This window comes from Oncorhynchus tshawytscha, linkage group LG19 (genome assembly GCF_018296145.1).
Source record: "Oncorhynchus tshawytscha isolate Ot180627B linkage group LG19, Otsh_v2.0, whole genome shotgun sequence".
NCBI classification, from domain to species: Eukaryota; Metazoa; Chordata; class Actinopteri; order Salmoniformes; family Salmonidae; genus Oncorhynchus; species Oncorhynchus tshawytscha.
This window is the reverse complement of record NC_056447.1, coordinates 31,979,498-32,007,034: the sequence shown is the minus strand read 5'-3', so window position 1 is coordinate 32,007,034 and position 27,537 is coordinate 31,979,498. Positions and strand designations below refer to the sequence as shown.

At 44.1% G+C, this 27,537-nt stretch overlaps 1 protein-coding gene across 1 annotated transcript in view; it reads left to right on the top strand.

Annotated features, from left to right (window-relative positions):
- LOC112218978 (zona pellucida sperm-binding protein 4-like) overlaps nt 1–25,449 on the top strand; it is a 39,946-nt gene extending 14,497 nt beyond the window's left edge. The window contains exons 4-10 of the mRNA XM_042301166.1: nt 5,004–5,191; nt 5,416–5,513; nt 21,685–21,842; nt 21,923–22,115; nt 22,342–22,489; nt 25,130–25,208; nt 25,334–25,449. Coding sequence (XP_042157100.1) covers nt 5,004–5,191; nt 5,416–5,513; nt 21,685–21,842; nt 21,923–22,115; nt 22,342–22,489; nt 25,130–25,208; nt 25,334–25,449 — 980 coding nt within the window. The remainder of the gene's footprint in view (nt 1–5,003; nt 5,192–5,415; nt 5,514–21,684; nt 21,843–21,922; nt 22,116–22,341; nt 22,490–25,129; nt 25,209–25,333) is intronic.
- Nucleotides 25,450–27,537: the final 2,088 nt, after the last annotated feature.

The following is a 27,537-nucleotide window of genomic DNA, read 5'->3' as shown; positions in this document are numbered from 1 at the left end:
GGCCAGCATAGCTGAAATACCTTCCCACTAACGAGACGGCAACCAGCACAGGTGTAACACATACTGCTGTCAGGGGTTCACCTAAGGGTCATGACATGGGCTGTATCAAATGTTTGATGTATTATAATAATTGATTATGCCTATGTTGTATTAATAGAAGGGGAGGGGTTATAAGACCCCACCCTCCTTACATGTATAGGGTCTGTATACAGATTAACAATATATATTCATTATAGAGGTTTAATATTTTTCCACAGTTGTTTTCGAGTCTCTCTGTCTCATGAAGAAATGGTCTGAGAAATGTGTGACTGAGACAGAACTCTGTAGTGTATGAGATAAGAGACTAGTCAGACATTCCACAATAAATCAACTTGGGGAGTCGACATTTATTGCCTAGGCCTTAGAAAACACTGGAACTATTGTATCTCTCTTGCAAGTTTATATTGCAGTGTATGCATGGCCTTGGTCTGATGAGTAGAAGGTAATGATGTATGCAGTAACATCACAAGGATTGGACTTTAGGTTTAATAAAATAACTTGGGACCTTTTTATATTTTGCAGAACTTACTCGGAAACATGCGTTATGTTCCTGTTGTCAACTTCTGTCTGCAATTTCATTAATAAAGGTTTTCGAATTATTTAATGAAATATATTGTCATAATGCAAATTTCACCAATGAGCCAAATATTGGCAAGGAACAAGGAAACTAACCCCAGCATTGTCTAACGAGGTGATGCCAACCAGTGTGCCCTACGTGCTATCAAGCTATATGTGCTGAAGTCCAAACTCAAAACATAAATGTAAAAACCAAAGCCTGTAACACCTTGCCTCTTAAGACAACAAATATAACCTATATATCCTATCCTAAGGTTGCTCACCACCAACAGAAAACAACTTCCATCTCACAACATAATCAACTTAAATGTGTCGCCTTCTCCAATATAAACATGGCGTCTACTGTCTGTCAGCAATTAAATAGAAGACAAAACATCAACCTTTAAAAAAATATATATATATTTTTATTATTATTTTTTCCCTTTTTAAAAATGATTTCTATAGTTGCCTAAAACTCACACGTTTTTGAAAAACTTATATGCTTCTATAACACTCATCCCATTGGATCGAGTCCAACCAAAACAAAACTAATATCCAGAACGTACAGTCAAAATAAATTGTGAGCAGCAGGGCAACACCTGACTAAATGCAAAACGTATTGACTGCACCCCCCCTGAGACAATCAGCAACCAAGTTGTCCTTACCACGGACATGTTTAATTTCCAGGTGAAACTCTTGCAATATCCGTAGTTACTTTCTTTTCGTGATTTGCCTTAGTAGAATTTGTTATATTGGGGGAGAGTCCCCAATGTCAATGTCATGCTCTTGTAAATTGTCTGGGTTGAAACATCTGAGAATAAACTCTGATATTCTAAAAGCAGTGCAACCAATGTTGCCTTTTTCCTCTGGAGACAAGTGTGCCACAAAGACAAGGGTTTTACAGAATCTCTGAATTACTCAACCGTCCAACCGGCACAGTGTGTATTGGGCTTTCCTCATACCCTTGGAAGACTATAGTCAACAGTGACAGCAGTGGCCATAGGCAGAACATCACTAACGGTTTCCACTGACTTCGCCGCCAATTGTAGTGGGTGAAGTATGGTTTCAACATGTTGACATGACACAGCCTGTTTATTTTCCTGTGCTCCAGTGTGGCAATGATGTAATGCAGATCACCATTTTTTTTTACTATGGGGTAAGGTCCTGAAAAGGAAGCCTGCAGCAGTGACACCAGAATGGGCAACAAAGCCAGGACTTGGTCACCCACATCGAAAGTGTGGTTTCAGGCATTTCATTTTAGTTTGCGCCCTCTCAAGATTCTCACTGGCAAACTCACAGGCGGGGTGCAATCTCTATCGAAAAGCGCTTACGTGCGCCAACAGATTATTTTTGTTTTTAATGTGTCGCCCTGCAACAACCTGTCTCTCAGCAAATTCAAGGGACCTTCGACATGATGTCCAAACATGAGTTTATTTGGACTAAAACCAAGAGATTCCTGAACAACCTCCCACGCTGCAAAGAGCACAAGAGGGACCACCTCATCCCATTCTTTTCCAAACTCAAAGCAGTAGGCTCTCAACATAGACTTCAAAGTCTGATAATCTCTCAAGAGCACCTTGAGACAAGTTTCACATGAAATTCAAATTGCACAAGTCCATACGGTGAAAATTATTTCACAAGGGCCTTAACAATACTGGGAGCCATGATTTTCTTCAGTGGAATAGCCTCAGGGAAACGAGTGGCAGCACACATTATGGTTAACAGAAACTCGTTACTACTCTTGGCTTTGGGCAAAGGACCAACACAGTCCACCAGAACCCTGCTGACAGGTTTATCAAAAACAGGAATCGTCTGCAAAAGTGCAATCGGTACAACGTTGTTTGGTTTACCCATCCACTGCCAAACATAACAGGATTTACAGTAAGACACAACATCCGGTTTCAGACCAGGCCTGAAGAAGTTACCTAAGATAGACATACGTCTTGTCGACCACAAGATGGCCTGCCATTCTACAATTGTGAGCCAACCTCAGTATCTATTGTCAAAGCGTACCTGGAACAACAATTTGAGATACACTGGTCCAATCGTCTTGCCCAGAAGTGGAGCAAGAATGTCATTGCCTCATTAGAACACCATCTCTGTCAAAGAAACCCACACAAACTTCCTCAAATGCCCAAAGAAACATCTTTACTCTGTTCCGAAATCAGCTGCTTCCTAGACATCAATGTGTCAACTGTAGGGACCCTCTCTTCCTTCAGAGGTCCTACAAACTAACTCACCTTTAGAGTTTAATGGATAGGTCAACTCAGGATGTTTAGCGAAATCAGGATCACCCATAAACATCTTGGACAGATCGACCATGGTGGGATTGAAGACATCCTCCCCAAATGTCTTCCTCTGATAACCCATCAGATTCCTCTACTCAGGGTTCCTTACAAACCACAAGATTTGGCACAACCTTCCCTCCAGCCAAATTGTTTCCCAAAATGAATGAGACTCCCTTCACCGTTAGGCTAGGCCTCACTCCGATGACAATGGAATCAGAAATAAGATCAGACTCGAGTTCCACATTATACAAAGGAACTTCCATGCAACCCATTTCCACGCCTTGTCCAAAAACTCTGTAACCAGTTGCTGAAGTGTCAGACAAAGGCAAAACACCCTCCAAAATGATGGATTGGGCCGCCTCAGTGTCTACTGGTATCTTCACCAGCTGCTTAAAAGCATTGCCACTCTGCAGAGACACAAACCTGTCTGAAACACAGGATTCATACACATCTGATCCTAAATCTTGTTTAGGAGATACACCAATCGCAACCAGAGACTTAATGGGCTGGAGTGCTCCCACAAGAAGAAACTTAATTTTTCTGTTTCAACTTGGGACACAGACACAAACTGGCAGATATGAAAAGATCTGCAGAAAACTGGATTTATCTTTGGGAACTGTAGAAAAATGCTCTAACCTCACAGTAGGAAGTGACTTCTCTGGATTGCTTTTTGCGTAGGGATAACTATTTGTTAAGGTAACGTTATGTGTCAAAACAAACTCATCTGCAAGAACTACAGCTTTCTCAAGAGCGAGATCCTTGTGCTCCTAAATGTAGGTTGCAACCATTTTGTGAAGGCAATTCTTGAACTGTTCTAGAAGTATGAGTCTTTAAATCCTCATGGTCCTTGGCCTCTTGAGAACCACACCACTGATCAAAAATACATGCTTGTTGCCTTGCGAATTCAACATGGCTTTGTGATTCTTTTGTCATTTACAGAACTGTTGTCTCTGTGCCTCTGGGACCAACTCGTAAGCCTGAAGGATAGCGGCTTTAACAGTGTACATAATCTGAACTCGGAGTACACTTTCTGAGCCTTTCCCACAAGAACACTTTGGAGGAGCAGTGACCAAATATCTCAACTGATACCGTACTGCAATTCATCAGCTTAGTGTGTCAATGAAATTCAGATAATGAGTCGAATGTATTGTTATATATGTACCCGACACTATAATTACAAATGGTAGCACATAAAAGTGACTCTTCCGCTCTCTCCTATTGAAGCACACTGGCTGATGGAGAATGATGACATAATATTTACAGCCACTCCCATACGGAATCTTAATTTGAACATTCTGTTGTTGCAGGTATTTTCCTTCATTGCAGGAAATGCAAACTAGTAGTGTATTCAAGATTTAAAAAGGCTACGAAAGTTTGTAATTTACTCTTTAAAATGTCAGACGTGATTAGCCCTGAAGAGATATGTATCAACCCCTACAAGAAATGTCCATGAATAAAAATCCACATAATAGTTCACATTTCCTATTGCTGCAGGATTATTTTCCTGTTGTAAGCAAACTTCCTCAAAATAAGATTCTACATCTGTATATGATTTGGTTTTACCTTCCAACATAAATGTATACATATATTTGGAAAAAATATATACATTTACAGTGTTCAGCAGTTATCAAACTATATACATTTACTCGGCACTACATAATTTTGGTGGAGTAGTTATCAGGTTTGAGCAGTTTGATTAAGTGATAGTTAACTGTATTAACAAATTACAAGTAAAGTGGATATTGCATTTTTAAAAGCAGATATGTATCCAAATTGATGATTTGGTGCAGTGAACAAGTGCATTTTTGAATTTGTTTGTTGTACCCAGTCAATTCAAAATGTTGTTAGAGTTTTGAAAATGTACCACATACTTGTGAAAATTGCACCAAAGCTGTAATAAAGGTTATGCTTGTACACTTGCAGTTCTGCAGTCTTGTTATATATTGACATAAGTGCATGTGATACTAAAGAGCCATTAACATGGTTAAGTTAGTCACAATTTTGATGCATTATAAAATCACATCTGAAATGTCGCAAATAGTCATGGAAATTCTTAGTCTTTTCAGTGAGCTTAATGGTTTTTATCATTAACTTAATATTCTTCCTATGCTCTGTAACTAGTGACTGTCCAGTGTACCAGGGATGGACAGTTTGTGGTGGTGGTTGCCAGGGATGCCACTCTGCCCAACCTGGAGCTAGATTCTATCAGCCTGCTTGGGGGGAACGAAGCCCACTGCACCCCTGTCGGCATCACTTCTGCTTTTGCCATCTACCAATTCAAAGTCACTGAATGTGGAACTGTGGTGACGGTACGTATCAGCTGTATTTGGCTTCAGTCTAAGTACAGGGAGGTAGTTCCTCTCTCCTTCAAAGAATTGGATCACATCATCCATATTAGTTGCAATAATGATCATATCATGGATTGTTTATTCAGGTTTAAAGATGTTGCCGCATTGTGGCAAAAGCGCTTGGTCTAACCTATGATGATTTTGCCTCTTGAAGATGAGCTGTATAAGAGTTGTGTTTATTGCAGGAGGAACCTGGTACTATTTTCTATGAGAACAGGATGTCCTCCTCATATATAGTGGAGATGGGACCCCTCGGCACCATCACCAGGAATAGCCAATTTAAGTAGGTGACTTAAAATAATAATGATAATAATAACAACAATATCCTAGGGAAGTCTAAAATAAGCTAAAAACTGTCATGTTTTCTTCTGTATATTGGGCCACGTTGGGAATTTTGACAAGACACTGGAGTTAACACCATTTATCTTAAATGTGTAATGGGATTTTTAGTCAAAATAAAATACAATTGTATTTGTCATGTACACAGATTACAGCAGGTGTGCTAGCTCCCTCAACATTGCAGTACAATAATAAATATCAATAATAAAGTCAAATGGTCGGAGTGGATGGGTGGGAAGATACCAGTAACGTCTAGCAACCAAAAGGTTGTGTGTTCGAATATAATCAGTGGCCAAATTTAGCATTTTAGCAAATTAGCAACTACTTACTACTTTTTAGCTACTTTGCAACTACTTAATATGTTAGCTAACTCTTTTCCTAACCATTACCTGAACTCTTTAACCTAACCCTTAACCTTCTTAACCCCAACACCTAACCACTAGCCTAGTGAATGTTGGCCACCTAGCTAATGGTAGTTTTAGCCACCTAGATAGCAAAAACATGAAATTAAATCAAATTTTATTGGTCACATACAGATGCTATTGCGGGTGTGGCAAAATGCTCTTAGCTCCAACAGTGTAGTGGTATCTAACAATTCACAACAATACACATCTAAAAGTAAAAGAATGGAATTAAAAAATATATAAATATTAGGATGAGCAATGTCGGAGTGGCATTGACTAAAATACAGTAGAATTTAATACAGTATATACATATGAGATGAGTAACGCAGTATGTAAACATTATTAAAATGACTAGTGTTCCATTATTAAAGTGGCCAGTGATTCCATGTCTATGTGTATAGGGCAGCTGCCTCTAAGGTGCAGGGTTAAGTAACCGGATGGTAGCCGGCTAGTGATGGCTATTTAACAGTCTGATGGCCTTGAGATAAAGCTGTTTTCAGTCTCTCGGTCCCAGCTTTGATGCACCTGTACTAACCTCGCCTTCTGGGTGATAGTGGAGTGAACAGGCTGTGACTCGGGTGGTTGATGCCCTTGATGATAATTTTGGCGTTCCTGTGACGTCGGGTGCTTTGGTGTCTTGGAGGGCAGGCAGTGTGCCCCCGGTGATGTGTTGGGCAGACTGGACAGTAGTCAAGGTGCAACAAAACTAGGGCCTGTAGGACCTACCTTGTTGATAGTGTTGTTAATAAGGCGGAGCATCGCTTTATTATAGACAGACTTCTCCCCATCTTAGCTACTACTGCATAAATATGTTTTGACCATGACAGTTTACAATCTAGGGTTACTCCAAGCAGTTTAGTCATCTCAACTTGCTCAATTTACACATTATTTTTACAATATTTAGTTGAGGTTTAGGATTTAGTGAGTGTTTTGTTCCAAATACAATGCTTCTGGCTTTAGAAATATTTAGGGCTAACTTATTCATTGCCACCCACTCTGAAACTAACTGCAGCTCTTTGTTGAGTGTTGCAGTCATTTCAGTCGCTGTAGTAGCTGACGTGTATAGTGTTGAGTCATCCACATAAATAGATACTCTGACTTTACTCAAAGTTAGTGCATGGGGCCTAAACAGCTACCCTGGGGAATTCCTGATTCTAACTGGATTATATCTGAGAGGCTTCCATTAAAGAACACCCTCTGTGTTCTGTTATAGCAGGGGGTCCACATTATAGCAGGGGGTGTAAAGCCATAACACAAGTTTTTCCAGCAGCAGACTATGATCGCTAAAGTCAAAAGCTGTCTAATAAGACAGCTCCCACAATCATTTAATCAATCAATTTCTCTCAGCCAATCATCAGTCATTTGTGTAAGTGCTGTGCTTGTTGAGTGTCCTTCCCTATAAGCATGCTGAAATTCTGTTGTCAGTTTGTTTACTGTGAAATAGCATTGTACTTGGTCAAACATAATTTTTTCCAGAAGTTTACCAAGGGTTGGTAACAGGCTGATTGGTCGGCTATTTGAGACAGTAAAAGGGGCTTTACTATTCTTGGGTAGCGGAATGACTTTAGCTTCCCTCCAGGCCCGAGGGCACACACTCTCTAGTAGGCTTAAATTGAAGATGTGGCAAATAGGAGTGGCAATATCATCTGCTATTATCCTCAGTCATTTTCCATCCAGACTGTCAGACCCCAGTGGCTTGTCGTTGTTGATAGACAACAATTTTTTCACCTCTTCCACACGGACTTTACGGAATTAAATTGTCTTTCATAATATGGTCCGATATACAGTACTTGGATGTGTAGTGTCAGCGTGTGTTGCTGGCATGTCATCCTTAAGTTTGCTTATCTTGCCAATGAAAGTCATTAAAGTAGTTGGCAACATCAGTGGGCTTTGTGATGAATGAGCCATCTGATTCAATGAATGAAGGAGCTGAGAAGTTAAGGTGCCCCAAAGATTTTTGCTATCATTCTTAATATAATTGATATTTGTTTCATATTGTAGTTTCTTTTATATTTAGTTTAGTTCCATGATTTCTTAATTTGCAGTATGTTTGCCAATTAGTTGGGCTGCCACACTTAATTGTGTGGCTGCCACACCATACCTTTTGCCTCATCCCTCTCAACCATACAATTTTTAAATTCACATTTAAAAATTCAAATTAACAGTTTTAGTCATTTTCTTAATGGTTGTGTGCTTATTAGTAACTGAAATAAGTAGTTTCATAAATGTGTCAAGTGCAGTGTCAGATTGCTCCTCATTACACACCAGCAAATATTCTTTACATCATCAACATATGAATCACTACAAAAGTTATTGTATGACATCTTGCACACTATATTAGGCCCAGCCTTTGGAACTTTGGTTTTCCTGGATATGGCTATTATATTGTGATCATTACATCCTATGGATTTGGATACTGCTTTAAAACAAATATCTGCAGCATTATTAAAGATGTGATCATCACATGTTGATGATTTAATTCCTGTGCTGTTTGTAACTACCCTGGTAGGTTGACTGACAACCTGATCCAGGTTGCAGGCACTGCTTACAGTTTGACGTTTGTCCTGAGTGGCCAGCTTGATGATAGCTAGTCAATATTGAAATCACCAAGAGAGCATTTCACACATATTATCCAGATAATGACTGTTAACACTTGGTGGTCTATAGTAGCTTCCCACAATAATAGGCACGCACCCTTGTGTTGAAGATCAGCAAAGTGGAGGTGTTGTTTCCTACCTTCACCACCTGGTGGCGGCCTGTCAGGAAGTCCAGGACCGAGTTGCACAGGGCAGGGTTCAGATCTAGGGCACTGAGCTTAATATGAGCTTGGAGGTTACTATGGTGTTGAAGGCTGAGCTATAGTCAATGAACACCATTCTGACGTAGGTATTCCAATTGTCCCGGATGGGATAGGGCAGTGTGCAGTGCAGTAATGATTGCATCGTCTGTGGATCTATTGCGGTGGTAAGCAAATTGCAGTGGGTCTAGGGTGTCAGGTAAAGTAGAGGTGATATGATCCTTAACTCGCCTCTCAAGGCACTGCATGATGACAGAAGTGTGTGCTACAGGGCGATAGCAATTTAGTTCAGTTACCTTTGCTTTCTTGGGTACAGGAACAATGGTGGACATCTTGTTGCAAGTGGGGACAGCAGACTGGGATAGGGAGAGATTGAATATGCCCATAAAAGATTCCAGCCAGCTGGTTTGCGCATGCTCTGAGGATGCGCCTCGGGATGCCGTCTGGGCCGGCAGCCTTGCGGGGGTTAATACGCTTAAATGTCTGACTCATATCGACCACGTAGAACAAGAGCCCACTGTCCCTGGGAGCGGGCAGGGGCAGTGGCACTGTGTTATCCTCAAAGTGGCTGATGAAAGTGTTTAGCTTGTCTGGGAGCAAGATGTCTGTATCCGAGATGTGGTTGGTTTTCCCTGGACGGGATTTTAATGAATTTATTTGCAAATTATGGTGGGAAATAAGTATTTGGTCACCAACAAACAAGCATGATTTCTGGCTCTCACAGACCTGTAATTTCTTCTTTAAGAGGCTCCTCTGTCCCCACTCGTTACCTGTATTAATGGCACCTGTTTGAACTTGTTATCAGTATAAAAAAGACACCTGTCCACAACCTCAAACAGTCACACTCCAAACTCCACTATGGCCAAGACCAAAGAGCTGTCAAAGGACACCAGAAACAAAATTGTAGAACTGCACTTTTTTTTTTTTTTTTTTTTTTTTTCACCTTTATTTAACCAGGTAGGCTAGTTGAGAACAAGTTCTCATTTGCAACTGCGACCTGGCCAAGATCAAGCATAGCAGTGTGAACAGACAACACAGAGTTACACATGGAGTAAACAATTAACAAGTCAATAACACAGTATAAAAAAAGGGGAGTCTATATACATTGTGTGCAAAAGGCATGAGGAGGTAGGCGAATAATTACAATTTTGCAGATTAACACTGGAGTGATAAATGATCAGATGGTCATGTACAGGTAGAGATATTGGTGTGCAAAAGAGCAGAAAAGTAAAGAAATAAAAACAGTATGGGGATGAGGTAGGTAAAAATGGGTGGGCTATTTACCGATAGACTATGTACAGCTGCAGTGATCGGTTAGCTGCTCAGATAGCAGATGTTTGAAGTTGGTGAGGGAGATAAAAGTCTCCAACTTCAGCGATTTTTGCAATTCGTTCCAGTCACAGGCAGCAGAGAACTGGAACGAAAGGCGGCCAAATGAGGTGTTGGCTTTAGGAATGATCAGTGAGATACACCTGCTGGAGAGCGTGCTACGGATGGGTGTTGCCATCATGACCAGTGAACTGAGATAAGGCGGAGCTTTACCTAGCATGGACTTGTTGATGACCTGGAGCCAGTGGGTCTGGCGGCAAATAAGCAGCGAGGGCTAGCCGACTAGAGCATACAAGTCGCAGTGTTGGGTGGTATAAGGTGCTTTAGTGACAAAACGGATGGCACTGTGATAAACTGCATCCAGTTTGCTGAGTAGAGTGTTGGAAGCAATTTTGTAGATAGTCAGTTTTACTAGGGTAAGTTTGGCGGCGTGAGTGAAGGAGGCTTTGTTGCGGAATAGAAAGCCGACTCTTGATTTGATTTTCGATTGGAGATGTTTGATATGAGTCTGGAAGGAGAGTTTACAGTCTAGCCAGACACCTAGGTACTTATAGAGGTCCACATATTCAAGGTCAGAATCATCCAGGGTGGTGATGCTGGTCAGGCATGCGGGTACAGGCAGCGAACGGTTGAAAAGCATGCATTTGGTTTTACTAGCGTTTAAGAGCAGTTGGAGGCCACGGAAGGAGTGTTGTATGGCATTGAAGCTCGTTTGGAGGTTAGATAGCACAGTGTCCAAGGACGGGCCGGAAGTATATAGAATGGTGTCGTCTGCGTAGAGGTGGATCAGGGAATCGCCCGCAGCAAGAGCAACATCATTGATATATACAGAGAAAAGAGTCGGCCCGAGGATTGAACCCCCATAGAGACTGCCAGAGGACCGGACAGCATGCCCTCCGATTTGACACACTGAACTCTGTTGGCAGAGTAATTGGTGAACCAGGCAAGGCAGTCATCCGAAAAACCGAGGCTACTGAGTCTGCCGATAAGAATATGGTGATTGACAGAGTCGAAAGCCTTGGCAAGGTCGATGAAGATGGCTGCACAGTACTGTCTTTTATCGATGCCGGTTATGATATTGTTTAGTACCTTGAGCGTGGCTGAGGTGCACCCGTGACCGGCTCGGAAACCAGATTGCACAGCGGAGAAGGTACGGTGGGATTCGAGATGGTCAGTGACCTGTTTGTTGACTTGGCTTTCGAAGACCTTAGATAGGCAGGGCAGGATGGATATAGGTCTGTAACAGTTTGGGTCCAGGGTGTCTCCCCCTTTGAAGAGGGGGATGACTGCGGCAGCTTTCCAATCCTTGGGGATCTCAGACGATATGAAAGAGAGGTTGAACAGGCTGGTAATAGGGGTTGCGACAATGGCGGCGGATAGTTTCAGAAATAGAGCGGCCAGATTGTCAAGCCCAGCAGATTTGTACGGGTCCAGGTTTTGCAGCTCTTTCAGAACATCTGCTTTCTGGATTTGGGTAAAGGAGAACCTGGAGAGGCTTGGGCGAGTAGCTGCGGGGGGGGCGGAGATGTTGGCCGAGGTTGGAGTAGCCAGGCGAGAGGCATAGCCATCAGTTGAGAAAAGCTTGTTGAAGTTTTCGATAATCATGGATTTATCATTGGTGACCGTGTTACCTACCCTCAGTGCAGTGGGCAGCTGGGAGGAGGTGCTCTTGTTCTCCATGGACTTCACAGTGTCCCAGAACGTTTTGGAGTTGGAGCTACAGGATGCAAATTTCTGCCTGAAGAAGCTGGCCTTAGCTTTCCTGACTGACTGCGTGTATTGGTTCCTGACTTCCCTGAACAGTTGCATATCGCGGGGACTATTCGATGCTATTGCAGTCCGCCACAAGGTTTTTTTTCGCTGGTCGAGGGCAGTCAGGTCTGGAGTGAACCAAGGGCTATATCTATTCTTAGTTCTGCATTTTTTGAACGGAGCATGCTTATCTAAAATGGTGAGGAAGTTACTTTTAAAGAATGACCAGGCATCCTCAACAGACGGGATGAGGTCAATGTCCTTCCAGGATACCCGGGCCAGGTCGATTAGAAAGGCCTGCTCACAGAAGTGTTTTAGGGAGCGTTTGACAGTGATGAGGGGTGGTCATTTGACTGTGGCTCCGAAGCGGATACAGGCAATGAGGCAGTGATCGCTGAGATCCTAGTTGAAGACAGCGGAGGTGTATTTGGAGGGCCAGTTGGTCAGGATGACGTCTATGAGGGTGCCCTTGTTTACAGATTTAGGGTTGTACCTGGTGGGTTCCTTGATGATTTGTGTGAGATTGAGGGCATCTAGCTTAGATTGTAGGACTGCCGGGGTGTTAAGCATATCCCAGTTTAGGTCACCTAACAGAAAAAACTCTGAAGCTAGATGGGGGGCGATCAATTCACAAATGGTGTCCAGGGCACAGCTGGGAGCTGAGGGAGGTCGGTAGCAGGCGGCAACAGTGAGAGACTTATTTCTGGAGAGAGTATTTTTTAAATTAGTAGTTTGAACTGTTTGGGTATAGACCTGGACAGTATGACAGAACTTTGCAGGCTCTCTCTGCAGTAGACTGCCACTCCTCCCCCTTTGGCAGTTCTATCTTGATGGAAAATGTTATAGTTGGGTATGGAAATCTCAGAATTTTTGGTGGCCTTCCTGAGCCAGGATTCAGACACGGCAAGGACATCAGGGTTAGCAGAGTGTGCTAAAGCAGTGAGTAAAACAAACTTAGGGAGGAGGCTTCTGATGTTGACATGCATGAAACCAAGGCTTTTTCGATCACAGAAGTCAACAAATGAGGGTGCCTGGGGACATGCAGGGCCTGGGTTTACCTCCACATCACCCGCGGAACAGAGGAGGAGTAGAATGAGGGTGCGGCTAAAGGCTATCAAAACTGGTCGCCTAGAGCGTTGGGGACAGAGAATAAAAGGAGCAGATTTCTGGGCATGGTAGAATATATTCAGGGCATAATGCGCAGACAGGGGTATGGTCGGGTGCGGGTACAGCGGAGGTAAGCCCACGCACTGGGTGATGATGAGAGAGGTTGTATCACTGGTCATGCTGGTTGTAATGGGTGAGGTCACCGCATGTGTGGGAGGTGGGACAAAGGAGGTATCAGGGGTATGAAGGGTGGAACTAGGGGCTCCATTGTAAACTAAAACAATGATAACTAACCTGAACAACAGTATACAAGGCATGTTGACATTTGAGAGAGACATACAGCGAAGCATACAGTAATCACAGGTGTTGAATTGGGAGAGCTAGCTAAAACAGTAGCTAAAACAGTAGGTAAAATGGCGTTGGGAAGACTGAATCTGCAATAGGTAAGCAGCTTGGTTTGAAGAAATCAACTGTGGGAGCAATTATTAGGAAATGGAAGACATACAAGACCACTGATAATCTCCCTCGATCTGGGGCTCCACACAAGATCTCACCCCGTGGGGACAAAATGATCACAAGAACGGTGAGCAAAAATCCCAGAACCAAACGGGGGACCGAGTGAATGACCTGCAGAGAGCTGGGACTAAAGTAACAAAGCCTACCATCAGTAACACACTACGCTGCCAGGGACTCAAATCCTGCAGTGCCAGACGTGTCCCCCTGCTTAAGCCAGTACATGTCCAGGCCCGCCTGAAGTTTGCTAGAGAGCATTTGGATGATCCAGAAGAAGATTGGGAGAATGTCATATGGTCAGATGAAACCAAAATATAACTTTTTGGTAAAAACTTAACTCGCCGTGTTTGGAGGACAAAGAATGCTGAGTTGCATCCAAAGAACACCATACCTACTGTGAAGCATGGGGGTGGAAACATTATGCTTTGGGGCTGTTTTTCTGCAAAGGGACCAGGACGACTGATCCGTGTAAAGGAAAGAATGAATGGGGCCATGTATCGTGAGATTTTGAGTGAAAACCTCCTTCCATCAGCAAGGGCATTGAAGATGAAACGTGGCTGGGTCTTTCAGCATGACAATGATCCCAAACACACCGCCCGGGCAACGAAGGAGTGGCTTCGTAAGAAGCATTTCAAGGTCCTGGAGTGGCCTAGCCAGTCTCCAGATCTCAACCCCATAGAAAATCTTTGGAGGGAGTTGAAAGTCCGTGTTGCCCAGCAACAGCCCCAAAATATCACTGCTCTAGAGGAGATCTGCATGGAGGAATGGGCCAAAATACCAGCAAGTGTGTGAAAACCTTGTGAAGACTTACAGAAAACGTTTGACCTCTGTCATTGCCAACAAAGGGTATATAACAAAGTTTTGAGAAACTTTTGTTATTGACCAAATACTTATTTTCCACCATAATTTGCAAATAAATTCATTAAATATCCTACAGTGATTTTCTGTTGTTTCTTTCTCATTTTGTCTGTCGTAGTTGAAGTGTACCTATGATGAAAATTACAGGCCTCTCTCATCTTTTTCAGTCAGAGAATTTGCACAACAAAACAATACTTTTTTGCCCCACTGTATATGCCAATAGAGCAATGATTATGTGAAACAGAGTATGTTACAGTCCCTGATGTCTCTCTGGAAGGAGATCCTCGCCTTGAGCTTTACTGTCCAGAGACTGAACATTAGCGAGTAATATACTCGTAAGCGGTGGATGGTGTTCACGCCTCCTGAGTCGGACTAGAAGTCCACTCCGAATAGCTCTTCTCCGCTGGCGGCGTCTTGGAGCAGCCTCTGGGATAAATTCAATTGCCTTGGGGGGTATGAACAAAGGATCCAATTCGGGAAAATCGTATTCCTGGCTGCTCTGAAATCAAAAAGTTACTTCCAGCTATATGTAATAACACAAAAAAACGTTCGGCTGATAATGTAAGGAATAACACACACAAAAACGAAATACTGCAAAGTTGCTTTGGAACTAGAAGCAGAGCTGCCATGTCTGTCGGCGCCATCTTGGAATTTGTAGCAAATCATACAAATTATAATTCAGAGCATATCTTACGAAATGGATGATGGACATCCAGAAACTAATACCAAACACAAAACATATACTAATTTGAGTGTCCCGGATATTTGTTTACTATGTTACGTCTACCCCTGATTCAAGGTTGGTGAGTGAGTGAGTGTCTCTGTCTGTCTAAAATGGATGGTAGACATGGCGTATCACATTTAACAAACCAAACATTAAAATACTGTTATAGAAGGTAAAGTACAAATCCAAACTGGTCCGTGCATAAATACCGGTGTACGGTCTACCACCCAGCCGTAGGCTACCTTGTACTTCATGTTTGAGTTTTTGCTTGTAAGCAGGAATCAGGAGGATATCGATATGGTCCAATTTGCTAAATGGAGGGCGGGGGAGAGCTTTGTATGCATCTCAGTGTGTGGAGTGAAGCTGATTTATCCCTCTAGTTGCACAGGTGACATGCTGGTATAAATTAGGTAAAACAAATTTAAGTTTTCCTTTATTAACCTTTTACTGCAGTGGGCTAAATCAGGGTTTGTGATAAGGTGCGTCTCGGTGAGAGGTGTAGGAGTCAGGCACAGGAGAGCAGGGATTTCTGAGAGAGAGCAGGGATTTCTGAGAGAGAGAGAGAGAGAGAGAGAGAGAGAGAGAGAGAGAGAGAGAGAGAGAGAGAGAGAGAGAGAGAGAGAGAGAGAGAGAGAGAGAGAGAGAGAGAGAGAGAGAGAGAGAGAGAGAGAGAGAGAGAGAGAGAGAGAGAGAGAGAGAGAGAGAGAGAGAGAGAGAGAGAGAGAGAGAGAGAGAGAGAGAGAGAGAGAACCAATACAAAAATGGCACAGACAAAAATCCAAAACTAGCTCTCAAAGGATCAGAAACTTGTGCCAACACACGGAGGAACAACCACAGTTCCGACACTTACATACACGTGCCTAAATAGTGAAAACAATACAGAAACTCATGCAAAATGCATGGAGGAACAAAACTCATCAAAGATAATCGAGTGCAAATACACACAAGCTTAATCCCGCACGAACTAAGGTAGGCAACAGGTGCCCTATATACACACAGAAATAAATGCAAATGGAACCAGGTGTGAAAAGGAACACAGACAAAACAACCAGAAAAGGAAAAAGGGATCGGTGGCGGCTAGTAAACCGGCAACGCCGAGCACCGCCCGAACAGGGAGAGGAGTTACCTTCGGTAGAAGTTGTGACAGTACCACCCCCCCTCCCATCCCCCTGACGCTTGGCTCCCGCAGCGCGACGACGCCGGCTTCGAGGGCGACCCGGAGGACGAGGCGCAGGGCGATCCGGATGGAGGCGGTGAAACTCCCTTAGCATAGGTGGATCCAGTATGTCCTACACCGGCACCCAGCATCTCTCCTCCGGACTGTACCCCTCCCAGTCCACGAGGTACTGAAGACCCCCCACCTGACGCCTCGAGTCCAGTATGGCCCGAACTGCATACGCTGGCGCCCCCCCGATGTCCAGGGGGTGGCGGAGGGACCTCCCGCACCTCATCTTCTTGAAGTGGACCAGCCACTACCGGCCTGTGGAGAGACACATGAAATGAGGGGTTAATACGGTAATAAGGGGGAGCTGTAACCTATAACACACCTCGTTTATTCTCCTCAGGACTTTGAATGGCCCCACAAACCGCGGACCCAGCTTCCGGCATGGCAGGCGGAGGGGCAGGTTTCAGGTCGAGAGCCAGACCCGGTCCTCGCTGCGGTGGCGGTCGGCACTGGCCTTCTGCCGCCTTTCGGCCCGTTTAAGGTACCCGTGGGCGGCCTCCCAGGTTTCCCTTGAGCGTCTCACCCAATCGTCCACCACAGGAGCCTCGGTCTGGCTCTGATGCCATGGTACCAGGACCGGCTGATAGCCCAACACACATTGGAAGGGCAACAGGTTCGTAGAGGAGTGAGTTCTGGGCCATCTCTGCCCAGGGGATGTACTTCGCCCACTCCCCTGGCTGGTCCTGGCAATACGACCGCAGAAACCTACCCACATCCTGGTTCACTCTTTCCACCTGCCCATTACTCTCGGGGCGAAAACATGAGGCAAGGCTGACCGAGACCCCCAAACGGTCCATGAACGCCTTCCACACCCTGGACGTGAACTGGGGACCCCGATCAGAAACAATATCCTCAGGCACCCCGTAGTTCCGGAAGACGTGAGTAAACAGGGCCTCTACCGTCTGTAGGGAGACCGGGCAAAGGGAGAAGACGACAGGACTTAGAACGACCAGGATCGTGGTGTTGCCCTGTGATGGTGGCAGATCGGTCAAGAAGTCAACTGACAGGTGTGACCAAGGCCGCTGTGGAACGGGAAGGGGTTGTAACTTCCCTCTAGGCAGGTGCCTAGGAGCCTTGCACTGAGCGCACACCGAGCAGGAGGACACATAAACCCTCACGTCCTTGGCTAAAGTGGACCACCAGTACTTCCCACTAAGACATCGCACCGTCCTACCGATCCCCGGGTGACCAGAGGGGGATGTGTGAGCCCACCAAATTAGCCTGTCTCTAACCTCCAGCGGAACGTACACCCGTCCCGCTGGACACTGTGGTGGAGTAGGCTCAACACGTGATGCTCGCTCAATGTCTGCGTCCACCTACCACCTCACAGGTGCCACCAGACAAGAAGCCGGGAGGATGGGCGCAGGATCGATGGCCCGCTCCTCCATATCATATAGTCGGGACAGTGCGTCTGCCTTAGTGTTCTGGGAGCCTGGTCTACAGGAGATGGTAAACCTAAATCGGGTGAAAAACATGGCCCACCTTGCCTGACGAGGGTTCAGTCTCCTCGCTGCCCGAATGTACTCTAGATTACGGTGGTCAATCCAGATGAGAAAAGGGTGTTGGGCCCCCTCAAGCCAATGTCTTCACACCTTCAGGGCTCTGACAACAGCCAGCAGCTCCCGATCCCCCATGTCATAGTTTCGCTCCGCCATGCTGAGCTTCTGAGAAAAGAAAGCACAGGGTCGGAGCTTCGGTGGCGTACCCGAGCGCTGGGAGGGCACGGCTCCAACCCCAGCCTCGGATGCGTCCACCTCCACTATGAATGCGAAAGAGGGGTCCGGATGCACCAGCACGGGAGCCGTGGTAAAAAGAGCCTTCAGGCGACCAAAAGCCCTGTCCGCCTCAGCCGACCATCCCAGATGCACCGGACCCCCCTTCAGCAGTGACGTAATGGGAGCAGCCACCTGCCAAAAACCCCGGATAAACCTCCGGTAGGTAATTGGCAAACCCTAAGAACCGCTGCACCTCCTTTACTGTGGTTGGAGTCAGCCAATTACGCACCGCTGTAATGCGGTCACACTCCATCACCAACCCCGATGTGGAAATTGGATACCCAAGGAAGGAGACGGCCTGTTGGAAGAACAAGCATTTCTCAGCCTTGACGTACAGGTCATGCTCCAACAGTCGCCCAAGTACCTTGCGCACCAGAGACACATGCGTGGCACGTGTAGCGGAATAGACCAGAATATCATCGATGTAAACCACCACACCCTGCCCGTTCAGGCCCCTGAGAATCTCGTCTACAAAAGATTGGAAGACTGCTGGAGCATTCTTCAACCCGTACGGCATGACGAGGTACTCATAACGGCCGGATGTGGTACTAAACGCTATCTTCCACTCATCTTCTTTCTGGATACGCACCAAGTTATATGCACTCCTGAGATCCAGTTTTGTGAAAAACCGTGCTCCGTGAAATGACTCAATCACCGTGGCAATGAGAGGTAGCAGGTAACTATACCCCAACGTGATGGAATTTAGACCTCTATAGACAATGCATGGACGCAGACCTCCCTTCTCCTTCTTCACAAAAAAGAAACTCGAGGAGGCAGGTGAGATGGAGGGCCGAATGTACCCCTGCCCCAGAGATTCAGATATGTATGTCTCCATAGCCACCGTTTCCTCCTGTGACAGGGGATACACATGACTCCTGGGAAGTGCAGCGCCTACCAGGAGATTTATCGCACAATCCCCTCGTCGATGAGGTGGTAATTGGGTCGCCTTCTTTTTACAGAAGGCGATAGCCAAATCGGCATATTCTGAGGGAATGAGCACGGTGGAGACTTGGTCTGGACTCTCCACTGTTGTAGCACCGATGGACACTCCTACACACATGCCTGAGCACTCCTCCAACCACCCCTGTAGAGCCCTCTGTTGCTGCGAAATCCTGGGGTTGTGACGGGCCATTCAGGGGATCCCCAACACCGCCGGAAACGCAGGAGAATCAATGTGGAAGAGACTAATTCTCTCCTCATGACCCTCCTGCGTGACCATACCCAGTGGAGCCGTGGCCTCCCTGACTAGACCTGACCCTAATGGTCGGCTATCTAAGGCATGCACTGGGAAGGGTTTGTCAAGCTGAACAAGGGGGACCCCCAACCTGTGCGCTAAACCGCGGTCAATAAAATTCCCCGCTGTGCCTGAATCTACTAGCGCCTTATGCCGGGAAAGAGGGGAAAATTCAGGAAAAACAATCCATACATACATGTGACCAACGGGGGCTCTGGGTGAGCCTGGTGCCGACTCACCTGAGGTGTCCGAGCAGTGCTCGGCCTGGCGTCTCGACTTCCTGCAAGACCCCCCCAGCACCGGTCAGCAGTGTGCCCTCTGCGACCACAGCTGGCACAGGAAAGGCCCCTTCCTCTGGTCGCCCTCGCTGCAGCACCTCCTAGCTCCATGGGTGTTGGAGTGGTGGAGCTGGGGGATGGAACTGACAGAGCCCGATCTGGACGTTCGCGGGTCGCCAGCAAGTTGTCCAACCGAATGGACATGTCGATCAACTGGTCCAAGGAGAGGGTGGTGTCTCTACAGGCCAGCTCCCTACGGACGTCCTCATGCAAACCACACCTATAGTGATCGATCAAGGCCCTGTCGTTCCATCCCGCGCCAGCGGCCAAGGTCCCGAACTCTAGAGCAAATCCTGAGCACTCCTCTTCTCCTACCTCAGATGGAACAGCCGTTCACCCGCCGCTCGACCCTCAGGTGGGTGATCGAACATGGCCCGGGTAGTGGTCCCTCGCAGAGTCAGGATCGTTCCATACCGCGTTGGCCCACTCCAGGGCTTTACCTGAGAGGCAGGAGACGAGGGCGTTTACGCTCTCACGTCCCGAAGGAGCCGGACGAACGGTCGCCAGGTATAGGTCCATCTGGTGTAAGAACCCCTGGCACCCGGCCGCCGGGAGGGCGAGTCGAATCCCACTGTGCCCAGGCAATGAAGGAGAGGGTAGTGGTACTGGTTGGGGTGTGGCTGATAAAGGTGTGGGAAGGCCACCTCTCTCCCATCTCTCCATCTTCGCCATCACCTGATCCATGGCGGTCCCTAGCCACTCGCTCCTCCACGGACCCTGGGAGTGTGTCTGCTCCTGCTGACTCCATAAGGTGTGCGGGATTCTGTGATAAGGTGCGTCTCAGTGAGAGGTGTAGGAGTCAGGCCAGGAGAGCAGGGATTTCTGAGAAGCGTGTTATATATATATATATATATAGCTAGTTTTGGATTTTTGTCTGTGCCATTTTTGTATTGGTGGACCATATATATATATATGGTCCACCAATACAAAAATGGCACAGACAAAAATCCAAAACTAGCTCTCGAAGGATCAGAAACTCGTGCCAACTCAAGGAGGAACAACCACAGTTCTGACACTTACATACATGTGCCTAAATAGTGAAAACAATATAGAAACTGGTGCAAAACGCATGGAGGAACAAACTCAGTTCCGAAACTTAACAACACGTGCGTAATAGTGAAAACAATAAACATCAAAGATAATCGAGCGCAAATACACACAAACTTAATCCCGCACGAACTAAAGCAGGCACAGGTGCCCTATATACACGCAAATGAAACCAGGTGTGAAAAGGAACACAGACAAAACAACCAGAAAAGGAAAAGGGAGTTACCTTCGGTAGAAGTCGTGACAGGGTCACACAGAGCGTTCCTTGGTAGTTTTAAACAAATTGTTTTTAAAACTAAAGTATACCTCTCACACACATGGTTATGGGCTTTAAAAAAGAAGACACCTGTACCATGTCAAATGTAGAGTTGAAATGTATTCAATTAAGTTTGCATCCCAATATTACACTTTCTATACATCACAGAAGACTGAAATATAATAAAACTGTTTGACATAGAAACACCAGATTTTTTGCATGTTTTTGAAATGTTTATCCAATATGAAATTATGAAAAATATTTATAACATTCCACCCATGAGGCCACTAGATCACTTGACTGCAGGAAAGGACTACAATCACCGGCCACTAAGAGCACCGCCTCTGGATTAGCATTTTCTTGTTTACTTATGGCCTTATACAGCTCGTTGAGTGCCGTCTTAGTGCCAGCATCGGTTTGTTGTGGTAAATAGACAGCAACGAAAAATACAGATGAAAACTCTCTTATTAAATAGTATGGTCTCATGCTTATCATGAGGTATTCTAACTCAGGTGAGCATAACCTCGCAACTTCCTTAATGTTAGAGATCACGATGAGAGAGATTTCGATGTTAATGCCTAAACTTTACATTAAACACTTCAAAATGTGATGTTTGCAACAACTTTGAAATGTGATGTTTGAGAAACATGGATTAATGTCTATTTCTGACGTGAGACTGTGAGAGCTAGTTTCCTTATATGGCCAGATTTGAAGTTGAGATGTCAAGATGTCTGACCACACTCCCTTTCTTCCCAGTCTAATATTCCAGTGCAGATATAAGGGCACTGTGATTGAGGCTCTTGTGATTGAGGTGAAGCAGGTGCCTCCCCCAATTCTTCTTCCAGCTCCTGGACCCCTCAGAGTTGAGCTCAGACTGGCCAATGGAATATGCCTCACCAAGGGATGTAAGGAAGGCAAGTGGCACTATATTCATTGATTAGTTTGTTGGATTAATAAATGGGCGAATGAATTAATCTTTCCTCTTTTAAAACAGAGGAGGCGGCCTACACCTCTTACTACACGGAGGCAGACTACCCTGTCACCAAGTTCCTCAGGGATCCCGTGTACGCTGAGGTTCGCATCCTGGAGAGGACAGATCCCAACGTTGTGCTGACCCTGGGTCGCTGCTGGGCCACCACAAACCCCGACCCTCTCAGCCTACCCCAGTGGAACCTTATCATTTCTGGGTAAATATCTGAATAAGTAGAAGTTGTAAAAATATTTTAACTGTACGTCCAATTTCTTTTATACCATTTCTTGTAAAGATGAGGAAAATGTTCAGCAGCTCTAGGAGAACTTCACTTCAACGCAGACAGACACTTGAATGACCATGGCGTTGTCTGTCCGTCTACTGTATGTCTCTCTCGCTCGCTCTCTCTGTGTCTGTCTCTCTTTCTTCGTTTGTATCTTTAGATGTCCGTACAAGGATGACCGTTACCTGACCATGCCCATCCCTGTGGAAGCCTCCTCTGGTCTGTCCTTCCCAACCCACTACAGGCGCTTCGTCCTCAAGATGTTCACCTTTGTGGATTCGACATCTATGTCTCCCCTGAGGGAGAGGGTATGACCATAGAAATACATATATAGTACCAGTCAAAAGTTGACACACCTACTCATTCAAGGGTTTTTCTTAATTCTTTACTATTTTCTACATTGTAGAATAGTGAAGACATCAAAACTATGGAATAACACATATGGAATCATGTAGTAACCAAAAAAGTGTTTAGATTCTTCAAAGTAGCCACCCTTTGCCTTGATGACAGCTTTGCACACTCTTGGCATTCTCTTAACCAGCTTCACCTGGAATGCTTTTCCAACAGTCTTGAATGAGTTCCCACATATGTTGAGCACCTGTTGGCTGCTTTTCCTTCACTCCGCGGTCCAACTAATCCCAAACCATCTCAATTGGGTTGAGGTTGGGTGATTGTGGAGGCCAGGTCATCTGATGCAGCACTCCATCACTCTCCTTCTTGGTCAAATTTCCCTTACACAGCCTGGAGTTGTGTTGAAAAACAAATGGTAGTCTGACTAAGCTCAAACCAGATAGGATGGCTTATCACTGCAGAATGCTGTGGTAATCATGCTGGTTAAGTGTGCCTTAAATTCTAAATAAATCACGGACAGTGTCACCAGCAAAGCACCCCCACACCATCACACCTCCTCCTCCATGCTTCATGGTGGGAACCCCACATGCGGAGATCATCCGTTCACCTACTCTGTGTCTCAAGACACTGCAGTTGAAACCAAAAATCTAACATTTGAACTCTTGAATTTGAACTTTTAACAAGGCACACCTGTTAATTGAAATGTATTCCACACATACCTCATGAAGCTGGATGAGAGAATGCCAAGTGTGTGCAAAGGTGTCAAGGCAAAGGGTGTCTACTTTGAAGAATCTTAATTATATTTGGATTTGTTTAACATTTTTGGGGTGAATACATTATTCGATATGGGATTCACCAGACACTCTAAATGTGACCACCACACGCAGAAGATGATGCCCCCATTCCCCCCACTAATTGGGCTTCTTTTGCACATTTTGTGTTGTTTATGTGGGGGGGATGCTGTAAATCAAAATTACTCGATGTGTTCTGAAAGATGAGATATTGAGCATTATAATAAATCCTGCTTTAATCCATCAGCAAAATTGCCACGTGGGAAAGGGGGACATGAACAGGTTGATTCATCCGCTCATTTCTATTTACATTTAGGGACGTTTGGGTCCAACTTAAAGTCGAGCCCCTTCCTCTCATCCTAATGGCAAAATTTGGAAGAATACCCTGCATGAGAGGAGCTATAAAACAGCACATTTCTTCTCTCTGCCCCATGGCAAAATGTGTAGAATTGTAGGAAATTAGCTTTAAACTGCATCATTTTCTCTCAGACTCATGACAAAGTCTAGAATAGCATTATAAACTCAACATTTTCTCTCCGCCCCATTGCAAAATGTGTTGAAATGCAGGAATCTAGCGGTTTTCCTAAAGAAAACATGTTTGGGGGGGGACTTCCATTTATCCTTCCACTTAAGCCGTGTTTTCAAATGATCTCTCCCTATAACCCACAACAGAGGCATAATAATGTCAAACTGTGTAGAATTGCAGGTAATACGTTTTAAAATGTCAAAAACATTTCCGCCCCCCCCCCTCCCCCAAATGACTTTGTTTCTTTTAAGTTTTTTGTGAAAAACTAACACTGTAAAATCATATTTTATTACTTAGCTAGTTATTTTGACAACAGAATAAGCTTTTAAATTATGTACTCCCGACCCTGAATGAGATTTATAATGGACCATTTTTTAATTGCATAAACAACAGAGTAGTTGTTTTATGGTTGGGATGCAGGGCGGTTTTCCAAACAGAACTACAACTGTGCTTGCTTCAGTTCCTCAATGGCAGCACTTGGAGAGCAAAAAAAGCTCCAAATAGTTAAAAGCTCTTTCCTTCATAAAAGTGCATTGAAATGACTGGTACCAGTTAGACCCCTCACTAAAACGCTTCCATTTTTTTGTCTTATGTTGCACTTAAGAATTTTCTTGGAAAAAATTGGTCTGTTATTGAATGTATACAGAGTATTTCCAGATTTCGTTATCAACATATGCTGCGAAAAGTACAGTTAATGTAAAATGCAAATGAGATCAACAGTGTAATGTTTGGATTGAGGCTTGTCTTGTGTCAGGTGAACTGTTGTGTCCTCAACTTTGTTGGATCATTTCCCCCTAATCCCCATAAGTGATCCACTTCAATTGCTACCATTGTTATGCATATTCTTCTAATATTTCTTAGGGCAATTTCCACAAGTGTAAATGGTTGATTCTGTGGGTATGACTGTTTTAATTCTGCTGAATAAGATAGTTGGAACAACTCCATTGATGTTCTTGATTACCATGCTAACACGGTTTATTAAAAATGCATTCAATTAAAATGCACAAAATAGAAAAAGTAATTTATGCAAACATTTTTCAGTTCCGCTTTTTTTAGCTGTCCTATTACATTTGGTATTTGTGAAATTACTGCTACTTTCTGGTAATTACTCAATGATTTAACAAAATTATTTTGGCTTGCTTCTTGGTCACAATTGGTACTTTCTAGCAATATAGTTTGTATAAATATAAAACTATTATACATTGTTCTTGGGTAATAATAATCTAAATACATAAGTATTACCTCCTTAAAAAAACATTTTAATGTAATATCTCTTGCAGATGTTCATCCATTGTAATACAGATTTGTGCCAGCCATACCAGGAAAATTGGTACTGTGTACCAAGATGCCTCAGAACGAGTGAGTTACGTTTTCTCGGTTAGGCTGCATTCCATTAGAGAAAATGGTTTCCTTCCCCTCTACCCTTCCCTACATTTTAAGTCTCGTCCCTCTCTGCATCTGACCACATACAATTTCCTTTCCAGGGAGACACATTGCCAATGCAGTTCAGAAGACCACCAGAAGCGAGTCTACTTTGGTTTCCAGTGGCGAACTGATCCTGACTCAAGCAAGCCCACCAACGAGAATATTGGTTGACTGAATACCAGCACTTTGCAGGCCATTGGCCAGTGGATAAATTGGTCCACTTTGGGGTTGATTTAATGGAATTAAATTGTTCCCCAAAAGCCCCTGACCAAATTTATATTTGGTGAGGCTGTTTTTCACACCTTTAGCGAAATATCTTATATGGAAGTCTATGCAATATAATGTTTACAGGCTGATAAAGGAATGTTGAGACAAGTTGGAATGTTCACATGCTCATTGAAAATGACTGTATCAAACAACAATGGAACATTCTATTGGATGGGTTTTAGTTAATGTTACAAATAACATAACTACATATTTGTTTTGCGGAAATTGGTCATACTGGAAATAATACAAGTCCAAGAAATCCAAATCTGGTAGCATATTGATTTATTTGCCACCTGTAATAGTCTGTTGTATAGTGGTGCTCAGCATGCTAAAATGAAAGGTGTGCTCTGTCATTTGTTGAGCAAGTTAACACAAAGACATACAGATGAAGGATATTAATTTGAATACCTTATTGTTGAAGGAAGTTTTCTGCACAGGAGTAAATGCAAACTTGTAGTGTATTCAAGGTTTAAAAAGATTTGGCCTTACTAAAAATGCATCAACTCCAACAAAAATATCAATTAATTATAATCCACACAATAATTGACATTTTCTGTTGCAGGATTATTTTCTTGCTGTGAGAAACAGGTCAAATGATCTCTAAAAGGAAGATTGGTGATTTTAATCTATTCAATCCCTGACCATCAAGATGAAAGTTATGCTCTCTAACCTTACAAGTTATTTAATGAAATATGTTCCCTAATAATTTCATAGACATTAGTTAAGTGGCTGGTTGACACATTTTATAGAATCTATGCAATTTATTATTAGGAAAAAATCCAGCCTTTTAGCAATTGGGCCATTGCTGATGCCCTCGACAACCCTCAGCAGCCACTAACCAATACATATTTTACATTAACAGTGTAACTAGACACCATCTATAAAGGCCGTGAAGTAGTGGCGTCAAGTCATATACGTTATATTGATGAATATAAAATATACAGTTGAAGTCGGAAGTTTACATACACTTAGGTTGGAGTCATTAAAACTCGTTTTTCAACCAATCCACAAATTTCTTGTTAACAAACTATAGTTTTGGCAAGTCGGTTAGGACATATGCTTTGTGCATGACACAAGTCATTTTTCCAACAATTGCTTTACAGACAGATTATTTCACTGTATCACAATGCCAGTGGGTCAGAAGTTTACATACACTAAGTTGACTGTGCCTTTAAACAACTTCGAAAATTCCAGAAAATGTCATGGCTTTAGAAGCTTCTGATAGGCTAATTGACATCATTTGAGTTAATTGGTGGTGTACCTGTGGATGCATTTCAAGGCTTACCTTCAAACCCAGTGCCTCTTTGCTTGACATCATGAGAAATCAGCAAAGACCTCAGAAAAAATTGTTTCAAGTCTGTTTCATCCTTGGGAGCAATTTCCAAATACCTAAAGGTTCCACGTTCACCTGTACAAACAATAATACACAAGTATAAACACCATGGGACCACGCAGCTGTCATACCGCTCAGTAAGGAGATGCGTTCGGTCTCCTAGAGATGAACGTACTTTGGTGTGAAAATGGCAAATCAATCCCAGAACAACAGCAAAGGACCTTGTGAAGATGCTGGAAGAAACAGGTACAAACGTATCTATATCCACAGGAAAACAAGTCCTAGATCAACATAAGCTTAAAGGCCGCTCAGCAAGGAAAACACTGCTCTAAAACCGCCATAAAAAAAGCCAGACTACAGTTTGCAAATGCACATGGGGACAAAGATCGTACTTTTTGGAGAAATGTCCTCTGGTTTGATGAAACAAAAACAGAACTGTTTGGCCATAATAACAATCATTATGTTCGGAGGAAACAGGGGGAGGCTTGCAAGCCGAAGAACACCATCCCGACTGTGAAGCACTGGAGTGTCAGCATCATGTTGTGGGGGTGCTTTGCACTTCACAAAATAGATGGCATCAGGAGGAGAAAATTATGTGGATAGATTGAAGCAACATCAAGACATCAGTCAGGAAGTTAAAGCTTGGTCGCAAATGGGTCTTCC